Below are 13,750 nucleotides of genomic sequence, written 5' to 3'. Positions count from 1 at the left end.
CAGGGTTTTACAGCAGGTCCATCGGAGGCTCGGCACAGTGGACGCAGAGGACCAGATAGCAGCTCTGGAGTAAGTAACGCAGTCTGTCCCGTCTGGATGCATAAAGTTGCCTTGTGTTCGGTTTGCACTATGTTAAGGTGCTCTTCTAATACTTGTTAAGTTAAAAGGTTTCCCTCTGTGTGCCTCAGATACCTGGCGAAGCTGCCGTTCATCGATGGCGCTCGTGTGGGAGTTTACGGAGAGGTTCGTCTGTTTCTCCCTGAGGGATGAATCTGTCTCTAACTGTTTGAAAACGTCATTAAAAGGATAAGTTATAAGCTTGAAATGAAAGATTACTAATGGTAAAACATGTGTACATTAATGCAGATATTTCACATCATCACTAGCATCCTTGTTCATGAAACGTGCAGAAATCTCAAAATATCCAGAATCCTTATATAATCTGTTAAATTATTTTGATTTAATCTTCAATAATGGATGATGATGGCAACAATGCAGTCCTCCAGTCCACATTTCCAGCTTAATATATTCAGGTTTCTTCCAAAGAACTGGCACCTTTTTCTTAATAAAATAAGTGCATTCAGCTGAGACAGGAGGTGCTAAAACCAATTTCTAGAAATGCTTGATATGCTGATAAAGATCCGTATTCAATTTGTTAAATAATTACACTCGCTGTGAGACAAATACGCAGGAACTTGGAAACTGAAGACGTCTGCATAAGAAATATTGTCGGTGTAATGTCTTTAAATCTCTTAGAAGAGCGGCTCCCAATTTACTTGCGAGGGTTGTTTTACTTGGATGATGTGCAGAGGCCTGAGTGGGTAAAATAGTTGAGTAAAAATGAACATAACTGTGTGCACTATTCAGTTTATTTCTGCTTTGCCATCATCTGAATCGGAGCATATTTTAATACATCCAGGTGTCAAAAAGAGCTTGTTTTCCATTCTTCAACAGGACTACGGCGGCTTCCTCACTCTGACGATGCTGAAGTCGACTGAGAAGCTGATCGGATGTGCAGCAGCTCGGGCTCCCGTCACCGACTGGTCCATTTACGGTGAGCAAATTTAAATCGCATATCTCTTCTTCTTTGATACACACTGCAGGGACGTGGAGATGTGAATTACTTCTGCTGCTGCAGCGCCGACGTCTATACGTGGTGTATTGTCTGGGTAATGCGACTTTAATTATCCTTAGGTTCTGCTTTCGGGAATTCAAGCTTATTGAGTTTTTAGGATGAAAAGCTTTCTTCATTTGACCGAGTATTAGAGCTACTGTACAGCTGAAGAGAGATACTGCTGTATGTGATTATAGTTTCATAGACTGAAATGTGTCTAACAGAGGCTGGATCCTGCACGCTCCAAACGCACACCTTCTGTCATGTGACATGCACGATCTCTTCTAAAGACTGATTCTGTTTTATTGAAGTTGTAAAGCTGTGATGAGATTAATCACAGCTCCAATATTTGTTTTTCTCCCGTTAAGTTCACATCTTTCTGAAAACGACATACTGCAACCTTTGTTTTCCAGCGTCTGCGTTTTCGGAGCGATACCTCGGATCACCTTCAACTGAGGAGAACGCCTACCAAGTGAGCTGCTTTTACCCATCATGCATCTGTTGCTGGGCTTGTTTTTTTTATATTTTATGTTAAAAATCGTATCAGATGCATAAATTTGAAAGAAGAGGTTGCTGAGGCAGCAATAAATCCTCTAATCTGACACATCAGCAAACCAATAAAACACAACTGAAAAATCAACCAAATATATTGGTTTGTGAATAAAATCTGACGTTGACTGCTCTGTTGCACCGAAAAACATTATGAACAGATCTCCTCCACAATCGTGGAAGTTGAATGATGTCTGTGAATTTAGCGTTATGACTGATTCATTTGTACTCGCCATGCATGTAAAATAGTTATTTATGCAGGAAATAAGCAAAAAGTCATTATTTTGTTAAAGTCAGATTTGTCTCCTTTTAAGCTGTAAATCTTCTTGAGACCCCTCAGGTTTATTTGTGACCTTTTGTTCCACTGCTTTAGAGAAATTAGTTATAAATCAATTTCACTTCCAGACTTTAACGGAGCCACAAGTGAAAGGTTACAACTAAAATACACTTTACTCAAAATACAATTTCAAATTCCTTCCTTTTTATTCCACAAAATCTCCTTTTTGTTATGGTGAGGCAAAGGTCACAGCTCTCTAAATGAAAACGCGCTCTGCTTTGGTTCACTTCACAAACAAGACAGTTAAAAAATAAAGAACATGTGGCCACACGCATCTCAGGGTTCAAATTGTGTCCTTTTGCAGCACCGAGGGAAAAACAGAAAAATGCCAGAGGTGTTGGCTAAAAAGAAATCACACAATTGTCCTCTACGTGAAGGTTGCAGTCAGTCTTTTTCCTCCTAAGTGGGTTGCGTTATAACTGGGGCGGCTATTTTTGTGACTCTCAGCGGTGGGGGGGGGGGGGTGGTCTGCTTTTAAATCTTCCAAAGAGGAAGAAATGTGGCACGATCTGATCAGACAATAATCAGCGGGACATCGTCGCTCATCCTCCGAGACCAAAAGAGAAGCAGACGGGTTATTAAATGTCCGCTTGTTGATGTGCAGCCGCTGACTGGCGGCAGAGAATCATCCCTCGTTTGAATCCCAACCGGGGAAAGAAAGTGAATGATGAGGTTGAGATATCCTCTAATATAACAGCTACCGTCCACATTCCCCTGAGCAATAAAATTCAATCTGGCTTCTTGTTGCAGAGGGGAAAAAAATAATACAAGACCCGCCAGTCTCTCTGCAAATGTGAGCATGGAATGTACAATTACTAGTCCGACTGCTCCACTAGAAAGGCCAAGACATCCCTCCATGACCTTTCAAAGGCCAATTTTCTGTTGTTCATTATCACAACAGGAAGTACTTGATTACAATTTACTTTGAGCGTTTCCATTGTATGCTACTTTATACTTCTACTCCCCTACATTTCACAGCTGTAGCCGATTAACAGTTTAACATTTTAGGAAGCGTCCGTGTTTGCGCAATAAATATGAGGATCCAGCCAGTTAGCGTAGCTTAGCATAAAGAATGGAAACGGGGGGAACGGCTAGCCTGGCTCTGACAACAAGAGACTTTGAGTGGTATCAATCTTATTTAACTCTTAGCAAGAAAGAGAATATTTCCCGAAATGTAAAACCATCCCGGTGAGATTTTAACATGTGATGACATTATGAAATACAATGTATTGATGAAGAATGTGTCTTCCAGGCATCCAAAGTCCTGACCAACATGAAAGGTCTGCAGGGAGGAACTCTGTTTCTGGCTCACGGCACAGCGGACGGTACGGACGCCTCCCTTCTCTCACTGACTGTACTGTGTGTTATTAAAGGTACACTGCAGGTTGTGTCCTTTTTGAAACGAGCCTCTCTACATGATGCAGAGCTTTGAAACTGGATGGATGAGAGCCAGAGCTTTTATATCCAGTAAATTAACCCCGTTGACACTTATTTGCATGTTTGTTTTTGTCCACAGCAAACGTTCACTTTCAGCACTCTGCAGAGCTCATCAAACACTTGATAAAGATCGGAGCCAACTATACTATGCAGGTAAGCACTGAAAGAGGACACAACAACTTGTGTCCAGTAATGTCTGTAACACTGCTTCAATACTCATCATATATGTAGAAGCTGTGCAATCCTGAATCACAATTAAAAACGTTCTGTTCCAAACTGCATAGGGAAAACGTGTATTTTTACACTGAAAATATCCCTTTAACGTGCGCTCTTTCAGTTTTGGATCACCGTTTGTTTTCACCTCTTTGGGACAGATCTACCCAGACGAGGGACACTTCCTGTCAACGCGTAGCCGGATTCAGCTGACTCAGTCCCTACTTGGTTATTTTAGAGGATGTCTGATGGACACGTCATTACTCGACCAACACAAACGCGACGACGAGTGAGAGGCAACGTGGTTATTATTGCTGGACCTTGTGTGTTATGAGTGTACGTGCCCCTGGTAGACTTGAGTGTGCGTGTTTTATACCTGTAGCACAACGTGTGATGGACAAAACAAGCTTCTCCTCAACATATCAGACATGCTTTCTATCGCCTCAGTAGAATACAGCGCCTGCAGTCAGCAAGTATCATGAGGTCAGTACGTGAAATATTTCACTGAGCAGAGAAAATGTTACATTTCTGTTTAAAATGTGTGGGATGTTTGGAGGAGGTGGTGTTAAAATGTGTCCTTTTGAAGCCAAAACACTCTCTAAAGCATAACTTATGAAATTAGCACAAATTCTGGCCTTATTATATGCTATCTTCATGCCATGTAAAGGTGGGATAACAGCAGGTTTTAACAAGTATAGTAATTCATAAGCTGTAGATTGGACAAAACCCTCCAACATGTATATTTAATAATTCTCCTTCTCTCCAGTATTTTCTTTTGTTCCCTAGTAAAGGTTTTTATATCTATTATGTACCAAGCTCTCTCTAAACATTATGCGTTTTTTTGTTTTGATGTTAGGGTTAGAGAGAGAGAGAGAGAGAGAGAGAGAGAGAGAGACTTATCTGAAGGTGATTCACTTTCACAGGGAAACATTTGTAATCAACTGAAAAGCAGAAACCGAGAGACTTTCTAACCAGTTTGTCAGTAAAGTGTTGGCAGCTTAGCTGTTTTACAAATCTGGTTACAGATTTTGTGACGTCATTAAGCTTTTAATTAGACCGCAATAGTGCTAAACGTATGTATTTATTACATGAGATTTGTTTTTATTTCTATTAGTTTACCATTTCACATCACCTTTTCTTTTTTTAAAGATTTAGCTTAAAGGGGCGATGAGTGAAATGTTGTCCCGCAGCACAAAGAAGCCGCTTCCTATCTGCAGTAGCTCTGTGAGGTGTTGAATGCTCACACAGTTTATTGCAGTTGTTACATGATGTACTGTGTAACCTTATCGCGAAGAGTTTGCATTGAATTTCGGCTGTAATGTAGCCGTGTCTCGTGCAAATGTCAGTTCATTTTTTAGTAGTTGCAGGGTCCTTTTTGCTCTTTTTTTATTATTATATACTTTCTACTGGTTGCCAAAATGGTTTTAAACCACTTAATGTTACTTTTTAAATGTGTTCTGGATGAACTGTATAAAGTGTTATTTCTCTAATGCATTTCCAGCTGCTTAAGGTGTCATCAGTGTTGCATAACAAGCGTGCGCTCTTCACTGATTATGTACAGAGAATAACTGTCGGGGCATTCATCGCAGTGGTGGGTGTGTGTGTGTGTGTGTGAAGAAACCTGCTGTCTGTGCTTTGTAACATTTGATGCCATAGAGTCCAATTTAAGGAAACGGTGTGTGAAGTCATTGTTATTGTTTTGATCTGGGTTTCTACTTTGACTTTTATTTATTTTTTTCTGGGTGGGGGGGTGTCAGTTGGTGAGGGTTGAATAGAAAAAAAGCTTATTGTATTTTTTTTTTGCTGTTTTTAATATTAAAGAACAATGAATGAGAGGTGTTTGAGTTTTAATTTGTCTTGCAGAGGAGGAGGAAGTATTTGGATCCTTTACTGTAGTAATACCTCGGGCCCCTAAGCCCAGTAGTCCAGTCATCCATGCATGAGTACAGTAAATGCTGCACTGATGCAGGTGTACAGGGTGTTGCTGTTGTCCCTTGTTTACTGCAGCACCCAACTGTGCACCATCCGTCCTGCCCCTGGTCATGGTCACACTTTATCGGCACCTTTTAATTTCCTTTTGTCACGAGTAGCCGTGGCTGTGTTTGTGTGGCAGCATGCAGTCCTGTCAGCAGTCTGAAAGCTCCTCACCATCCTTTTTAAACCCATACACTGAAGAAAACATGAAATAGGAAACAAAAACCCTTTCTTTCCCTCTGTCCTCTTTAAATCCCATGTCCACGCTGCTTAGACTCAGCCTTAATTACCTCAACGCAATTACAGAGCCAATATGAAGGCCTCATCCTCTGAGGAAAGGAACAAGTCCAGCAGCAAACTTCAGAAACAGTTAAGATCTGAGCAAGGAAATAAGCCTGTCTGGTGGACCGGCACAGACCGTCTACAGGATGTTTTCTACTGTAGCAGAAGAGAAATATGCATTAGTCAGCACTACAGAAAGCTTTTAACTGCTTATTTAACCGGAAGAATGCAGAAACAGCACAGAAAATACATAAGAGCATTGATTAGCCAGGGTTGTCCATTTAATGTTTCTGAATATTGTGCACGTGATCTACCTCAGTGCTGAACTGGTGGCCTTGAGATTCCTTACTTGTCCTCTGCTCTTGAGCTTTGTCTGAGGCTACACTGCCATCTGGTGGTGAAACACCCACAGCTCACCCACAAAGCACTAAAACAGAATACTCCAGCACGAGTCCTGCATTCAAAGCGTTCCTCAAGTTAAAGCACATCAGTAAGAGTTAAAGTAGTCTTTGTGCAGTCAACAGATCCACGAGTTCATTTAGCCGGAGGAGGATTTTCTCAACACAGGAACACTTCATGCTTTAGCACAAACATTCAGCATTCATGGTTTTCACTGGACGGGAGAAGTACGAATGAAATGCACACTTACTGTTTGATAAATTTCAGGATGGAAGATATTTCAGACAGGAACCAGTGAAAATATCAGTTTGTGCATCTAGATCTAGTTTATTGTGTAGCTAGAAAATATGAAGCCACTAGTTTAAATGTAAACATCCAGATGTTTCTCTAAATCATTCTGCGTGGAGGTTTTGGACCTTTAACATTTTTATTTCCATATTTAATGATCGCCCGTTGAACTCAATTTAAAACATCTGTCCAAGACTTCAGTCATGAAGTCCACCAACATTTTTAAAAGTGCAACCGATTTAACTGCAAGTTTCCAACTCAAAGAATTAGTTGATCTTAAGTCTGTTGAGGTTTAATCTTTTATTGCACTGGGTTCAGCCTCTGAGGATTTCACCAGTCATCTTTACATCATCGGAAATGTTTATTGAACGAAACGATGACATCAAAATCAACAGGGTGATGCATAAAATATGAATGAAAATAAATCAATACAGATGTGCATCTTTGAGTCGAGAGAAGTTGGTGTTATCAGCTTTATTTAGAAAATGATGTAAATGTAAAGGCACATTGTCTCCCACTGGAGTCATTGTTTAAACCAAACACCATGGGATTGAGCGCTCAGACAAATCACTGCTCCGCAGTAACGTTAGTGTTTATTAGATTCTACACAGATCGTTGAACATTGACACTCTGCATGCTTCTGGAGGAGATTTAAAATTATAATCTGTTAGAGTGAGCGAGAACTTTACCCTTTCTTTAAAACGGCTCTACTTATAAATGATATACTTCTGTGTTTAATACTCCTCCCCTTCTTCATCTTCTTCAAATGAGTCCATGCCCACCTCCTCGTAATCCTTCTCCAGGGCGGCCATGTCCTCTCTGGCCTCTGAGAACTCCCCCTCCTCCATCCCCTCTCCTACGTACCAGTGGACGAAGGCCCTCTTGGCGTACATCAGGTCAAACTTGTGGTCCAGGCGAGCCCAGGCCTCGGCGATGGCGGTGGTGTTGCTCAGCATGCACACGGCCCTCTGCACCTTGGCCAGGTCTCCTCCAGGAACCACGGTGGGTGGCTGGTAGTTGATGCCCACCTTGAAGCCGGTGGGGCACCAGTCCACAAACTGGATGCTGCGCTTGGTTTTGATGTTGCTGATGGCAGAGTTGACGTCTTTGGGCACCACGTCTCCACGGTACAGAAGACAGCAGGCCATGTATTTACCGTGGCGAGGGTCACACTTCACCATCTGATTGGCTGGCTCGAAGCAGGCGTTGGTGATTTCAGCCACTGTGATTTGCTCGTGATAGGCCCTCTCTGCTGAGATAACTGGGGCGTAGGTGGCCAGAGGGAAGTGGATACGAGGGTAGGGCACCAGGTTGGTCTGGAACTCCGTCAGGTCCACGTTCAGGGCGCCGTCGAAGCGCAGGGAGGCGGTGATGGAGGAGACGATCTGGCTGATGAGGCGGTTCAGATTGGTGTAGGACGGGCGCTCGATGTCCAGGTTCCTGCGGCAGATGTCGTAGATGGCCTCGTTGTCCACCATGAAGGCGCAGTCGGAGTGCTCCAGGGTGGTGTGGGTGGTCAGGATGGAGTTGTAGGGCTCCACCACAGCTGTGGACACCTGCGGAGCTGGATAGATGGCAAACTCAAGCTTGGACTTCTTGCCAAAGTCTACTGAGAGGCGCTCCATCAGGAGGGAGGTGAAGCCAGAGCCGGTTCCTCCTCCGAAGGAGTGGAAGATGAGGAACCCTTGTAGTCCCGTGCACTGGTCTGACTGCACGAGAGAGAGATAACGGTTTTAAAAACACTCAAACAAGATTCATATGAAGAATATCAAAGACTATACTGCTGAGCAACTAACGACATCCTCCCCTCCATAATGACTCAGCGATTCTTTCGTACCAGTTTGCGGATCCTGTCCAGTACGTTGTCGATGTGCTCCTTCCCGACAGTGTAGTGACCGCGGGCGTAGTTGTTGGCGGCGTCCTCCTTCCCTGAGATCAACTGCTCGGGGTGGAAGAGCTGCCGGTACGTTCCTGTACGAACCTCATCTGGAGGGAGAGAAGAGGGCACGTTAACGGCGTGAGCCTTCGAGAGCCGATTGGCTGATTGAAACTGCAGTGGGCGTGGCCAAAATAAAACTCGTCTGCCGACTCGAACTTTGGTCGAAATATGAATTCATATGAATGACAATGACTTGGATTTACTAGTTAATGATCCTCACCGATCACCGTGGGCTCCAGGTCCACAAAGATAGCTCTGGGGACGTACTTCCCGTTGCCGGTCTCGCTGAAGAAGGTGGTGAAGGAGTCATCGTAGCCTCCTCTGGGCTTCTCGCTGGGCATTTGGCCGTCGGGCTGGATGCCGTGCTCCAGACAGTAGAGCTCCCAGCAGGTGTTGCCCATCTGGACACCAGCCTGGCCGACGTGGATAGAGATACATTCGCGCTGTGGAGGAGATTTTGCAAAAACATGTTACATTTCCATAACATTTGGGAGTTTGGTGCGACTCTTCACCTCAGGAGTCACCGATCTAAATAAGCACGGCGAGGTCATTAACATGTTCCTGTCAGAGCATCTACGGAGGCCAAAGTGCTTCCACGCCCTCCTGAAGTATTTCTAATGACTGGTAAACGATGTGGGTGGAAGGCGGAGCAATGGCTGCCTGCTGACGACTCAAATCATGTGGAAGACGGTAGCTAAAGACACAACCTCATCATCTACAGTACATCAAGTTAAAAACTCACAGAAACTAAAGTTCTTCATCAAATGAGAAACTACTCATATTTTATCGTGGAAATTGTTAATAAATGGCTGAGGTGTCAGGCTTCTGCCGCAGTGCAAACCACCAATAACCTATGTCGCCCTTCAGCCTAAATAGCGACCTCTCTTTGTTTCCTTGCGGGCCTTTGTTTTGAATCCTGCTCCCTTGTCCACCCCCTCCCCCACTGGAGCATGTGACGAGGCCGCATGGGAGCTACCAACTATGGCAGCCATCTATTTTTAAGTGCAGCTCCACACAGACAGCTGCCCCACTGACCCGACGTACGTGCTGTAACTGCAGGATAAAATGATGCAGAATGAGTCCATTCTGCGTTATCTTGAGAGTCAGAGGAGCTGCAACCGGATGTGAGCCGTGTGGGCGTGTTGCAACATGCCACATTGGTGCATGCTACTGTGAGAGCTACACTTCCTGGCAATGGCGGCAGAGAGGGTGACTTATCTACTTCCTGTATTTTGTCCTGAAAGTACGTCACAGCCTAAACATGAGACAGCGCACACAGGAGCTTTGCGTTTTAGTTTCCTTGTGCATTTCCTCAACTGAAAGTGAACTGGAGGGATGTTTTAAAGCTCTTAATGTGTGTTTTTATACTGACTCTACATGTGACGTTGTGAAAATAAATCCTGGACACAAGAAGTCAAAATATATAGGAGGAATAGCAACTCTTAAAGCAGGGTGGCTCTCCACGCCTCGTCTTTCATGGTAAATCAAACGGCCCAACAGGAAGTGTCAGCGGACCAAAAACCAGAATTTTCTGGTCCACGCCTCTGTCGTCTTTTCAAAAAGGCCCGCAGCCGTTGCGACACGCTCCCCGTTTGCTCTTACGACGCAACAAATGTGAAAAGGGGAAGGGCAGCTTCTGAAGAATTAATGTAAGCTCTTGGTGAAATGTTTATCCGTGGCTACAGGGGTTTATCGTCGCGTGTCTGACCTCATATTTAACATGAAAAGTAGGCCTCAGTTGACTACTATGCGCCTTTCAGCTGCAGTACCGCTGCAGGAATGCAGCAGCAGCTTATCGGCATGATGGCGCAGAACGGCAGAAATAGAAACGTTAAATACACAAGCGGCCTGTAGAAGCCACATCAGCATTCCCACAGCACGCCCTACAGACAGACAGACAGACAGACAGACCGACATATGGAAACGGTTAACCGTCACCATGCCTGGTCTGGTAGCCAGTTTCCACTCGTGCACTTTATGGCTTTTTAACATTTAACACGTATAATCTGTTTTTATGTGCCGTATAAATGCCATAATTCGGTTTTAGAAGCAGCCTGGGGCCTCTAGAGTAGAAACAAAACGACCAAAGCTGAAGCTTGAGAAGTTTTTGGAGGGAAAGTACGCAGATGTAACAGGAAAACTACGATTACATGTTTCCCGTGACATGAATCCGCTGGAATACTGCATTGTGTTGCTTTCCATAATAAGAGTAATAATAATACTCACCATTGTGTTGATCTGATTGTCCTTTGGGGAAGAAAAAAAAAATCAAACTTGCAGAATCTCACAGGTCACCTATAATGAGATCTCTGTGAGTGAAGTCCTATCAATGTGTGACGCACACTGCTTTATAGCTACTGCAGAGGGAGGAGGCGGAACAGGAAGGGGAGGAGCCTGTAACAGCCGCAGACTGAGATACTGCTTCCTGCTAGGCCTTTTCAGAATAAAAGCAGCACTAATATTTAAGAGAGACAGACTGAAATATTTGCATCAAAAGAGAAGTTTAACAACAATATTGCAGTACAATAATACAACAACAAACCGCTTTTTATACTTGTTTGATATTTCGATATGGAGTACCTCTATAGTGTATTGCTACTTTTACTTGTGTAAAATATAGGAATACTTCTTCCATTGCTTATAATATATATATATATATATATATAACTGAAAGGTTGCATGACTAACCGGGGTCATTGAGCTTCGAAGACGCGGGAAGAGAAGGGTGAAGCGCAAAAAGACAGGTGCATTATGGGAAATGTAGTAGTGAAGAGCGCATGGCTTAAAAGGGGCTGATGTCTGGTAATTTCGGTCAATTTTTACCATATTTTTTAAAATGCAAATTAGTGGAGGACAAATTAAATAGATCTAATGATGTATTAGAATAAATCATATTTGGGGAAATACTCACATACATAATCCACACAGAAAATAATGACTTAATGTGTTTTAGATATCTGACAGAATAAAGACTTGGTCAAATATTGTGCTTTGTTGGACTCACGCTTTCTTACAATGTGTATAAATTGAAAGATTCTCTCATTCAACTTCGCCTGAAACGATAGTGCAAGTTTCAGCCACTAGATGGAGTCTTATCATTATGATTTTGTGTCCCGGTTAACTCTTCCTCAACCATTTCCACATACCACGGTGAAGAGGAAAGAAAGACATTTGGTTTTTCAGACAGGCAACACACAAACCACAGTAACACACTGAAGATTATGCACAGCGACAATCAATAGTCAGGGACATAATGACATACCTGAAAACAATATAATAAATAAAGAACAGGAGCAGATCCAGCCTGATCCTGTAAATGCACCAACAGAGCCAAATGTGTATTGTATACACAAATTGCATTTACTCAATTATATCTTATATATTTCTCATTCTAGTGAGCCACTGTCTCTCCAGCTGCTAAGGTTTTGTTCACACTGTGAGAGAAAATATCCAAATTGTGTTGTTTGATTTTTGATTTCACATCAAATTTTTCTCCAATCAGTGCGACCAACAAAAAACTGCACAAATAAGTGTTATGTGTTAAAAATGTGAGGCTTTGTGATATTGGGTATAAGGGAAGAAAAGAGCATTTTTGGTAAAACGCGTCTCTCAAATTCAGTTTTTAACCCGACAAATGTCCTCCATTTATTGTGTTTGTGAGCATCGCCTGTCCATCACTCTTTACAGGAATGCAGAGCTGATCCAGGAGCCTTCAGAGGCCTGAGCTCATCGCACCAGGCCTTCACCTCTGAATGTGAACGTCCTCATAATCCTCAAACAAACCCCTGAGTCCTCCAGAGCCCATATAGCCTCATCCCCTCAACTGCTCTCTCCTCTTCAAACACTCCCCTAAGCATCTTTTTTTGGGGAGGGTGGAAAGGAGGGATAGTTTGCGATAGTCGGATAATGGAGATCTTTTTCAAGTGTTGTGTTTTGGCCTCCTCCCCTCGGAGCTCCACAGATTACTTTTCTTTGACATCTTTTCCCTCCCTCCTCCTGACAGTTTGACAGCTTTTCTTTTGACCTATTCTTCTTCAAGATGACTTGAATGTGACAAAAACACTTTCTGCTGCAAAGTTATTTAGTCAAGCTGTGCATTTGTAAGAGCAAACAAAAACACATTAGGTCATACAGATTATATCAAATGAGGTCACTTTATACATTAGATTTCTTTTGCAGGAACCGTGTTGTCCGACTAAAATAAACAACACTGCAGTATAAAAAGATAGACAAGTATTGAATTCTCTCCTGCTTATTTCTTTGCCCGACACGTCTGTATCATAATTAGTGATTTGATATTTCTCATATCTGTTCTCAGGAGGATCAACCTTCCAAATGTACAAACCTTAACTCACTTTGCTTGAGGGCATCAGCCAAACACCTGGAAATATAAATGTGAATATAAATGTGTGTATTTATGGGTGTAACATTATGCAGCATTGTTTGACTTCAGCTAACCAGCTGTCACCGCTGGAAGCATGCATAGAAAATAAAACAAATGGAGAAACAAGATGAATCTTCATATCACGCTTTTAACCAGGATTGATTTATTTGAAACATCAGTATCATTGTAAAAGTGTTGCTGCATAACACAGGAAGGGGGCGCTGCTTTTTTCAGAGTAAATTGAAGCAGACAGAATTGTTGTGATGAAGAAGTAAAAAGTTTGTGGATGAATCACATGTGGTGTCAGATGGAAACAGCTATCTCCAGCATGGTAATTATTAAATATATGAATTATATATTGTGTACAAATGTCGATACAGTGTGTTTAAACTTTAAAGTCGGACTCTATTTGTCTCCCAAGTGGAGTTTGGGAAGGAAATAACCCAATAAACCTTCTCCTGACAATGCAATGTTTGTGAAGCCTGATCACACATTGTGCACTAATGCTTGAGAATGCAGCTCACAGGTTTCAGGTGTTCTCATGCATACAGATATAAAAATGAGATGTGTCCATTGCCCAGAGTCCCTGAACCTGCCAGAAGGAAAAGCTCTGCTCAAACACAAACCTGAACAGACACAAACATTATGTGCACACAGTAGAAATAGTGTAACTAAAGACGCTTATTCCTCTCATAATGTGATACTAAAAATCCCTGCTTCACAGTTCTAAATCAGCTCTGGATTGGGGTTAAAACTGTGAAGTGGGATATTTCAGGTTCTTGATGCGTCGCCTGGGATCCTCTGTGTGTATTCTGTCCTTTGACTCAGGGCTGA

At 42.7% G+C, this 13,750-nt stretch overlaps 2 protein-coding genes across 4 annotated transcripts in view; one reads left to right on the top strand and one right to left on the bottom strand.

Moving 5' to 3' along the window:
- Positions 1-5,485, top strand: part of LOC116385979 (inactive dipeptidyl peptidase 10-like) — a 30,151-nt gene extending 24,666 nt beyond the window's left edge. For all 3 annotated transcript variants that reach the window (XM_031851870.1, XM_031851872.1, XM_031851871.1), the window contains exons 21-27: positions 4-69; positions 189-243; positions 955-1,054; positions 1,528-1,586; positions 3,253-3,325; positions 3,517-3,590; positions 3,812-5,485. In XM_031851870.1, the coding sequence (XP_031707730.1) occupies positions 4-69; positions 189-243; positions 955-1,054; positions 1,528-1,586; positions 3,253-3,325; positions 3,517-3,590; positions 3,812-3,943 (559 nt within the window). In that variant the 3' untranslated portion in view covers positions 3,944-5,485. The remainder of the gene's footprint in view (positions 1-3; positions 70-188; positions 244-954; positions 1,055-1,527; positions 1,587-3,252; positions 3,326-3,516; positions 3,591-3,811) is intronic.
- Positions 5,486-6,878: 1,393 nt separating this feature from the next.
- LOC116385980 (tubulin alpha-1C chain-like) lies at positions 6,879-10,882 on the bottom strand. Its single transcript, XM_031851873.1, has 4 exons — positions 10,759-10,882; positions 8,753-8,975; positions 8,431-8,579; positions 6,879-8,302 (listed from the first exon to the last, which is right to left on the bottom strand). Exons 1-4 carry the CDS (start codon positions 10,759-10,761, stop codon positions 7,328-7,330), a joined length of 1,350 nt encoding a protein of 449 aa, XP_031707733.1. The 5' UTR covers positions 10,762-10,882; the 3' UTR covers positions 6,879-7,327.
- Positions 10,883-13,750: the final 2,868 nt, after the last annotated feature.

This window comes from Anarrhichthys ocellatus, unplaced genomic scaffold, assembly GCF_004355925.1.
Source record: "Anarrhichthys ocellatus isolate YVR2014 unplaced genomic scaffold, GSC_Weel_1.0 scaffold12, whole genome shotgun sequence".
NCBI classification, from domain to species: Eukaryota; Metazoa; Chordata; class Actinopteri; order Perciformes; family Anarhichadidae; genus Anarrhichthys; species Anarrhichthys ocellatus.
This window is presented reverse-complemented; position numbering and strand designations above follow the sequence as displayed.

Coding starts and splice junctions, on each gene's coding strand:
- LOC116385980 (XM_031851873.1), bottom strand. Junction 8,580..8,752: donor CCTGGAGCCCACGGTGATCG/GTGAGGATCATT, acceptor CTCTCCCTCCAG/ATGAGGTTCGTACAGGAACG. Junction 8,303..8,430: donor TGGACAGGATCCGCAAACTG/GTACGAAAGAAT, acceptor TCTCTCGTGCAG/TCAGACCAGTGCACGGGACT.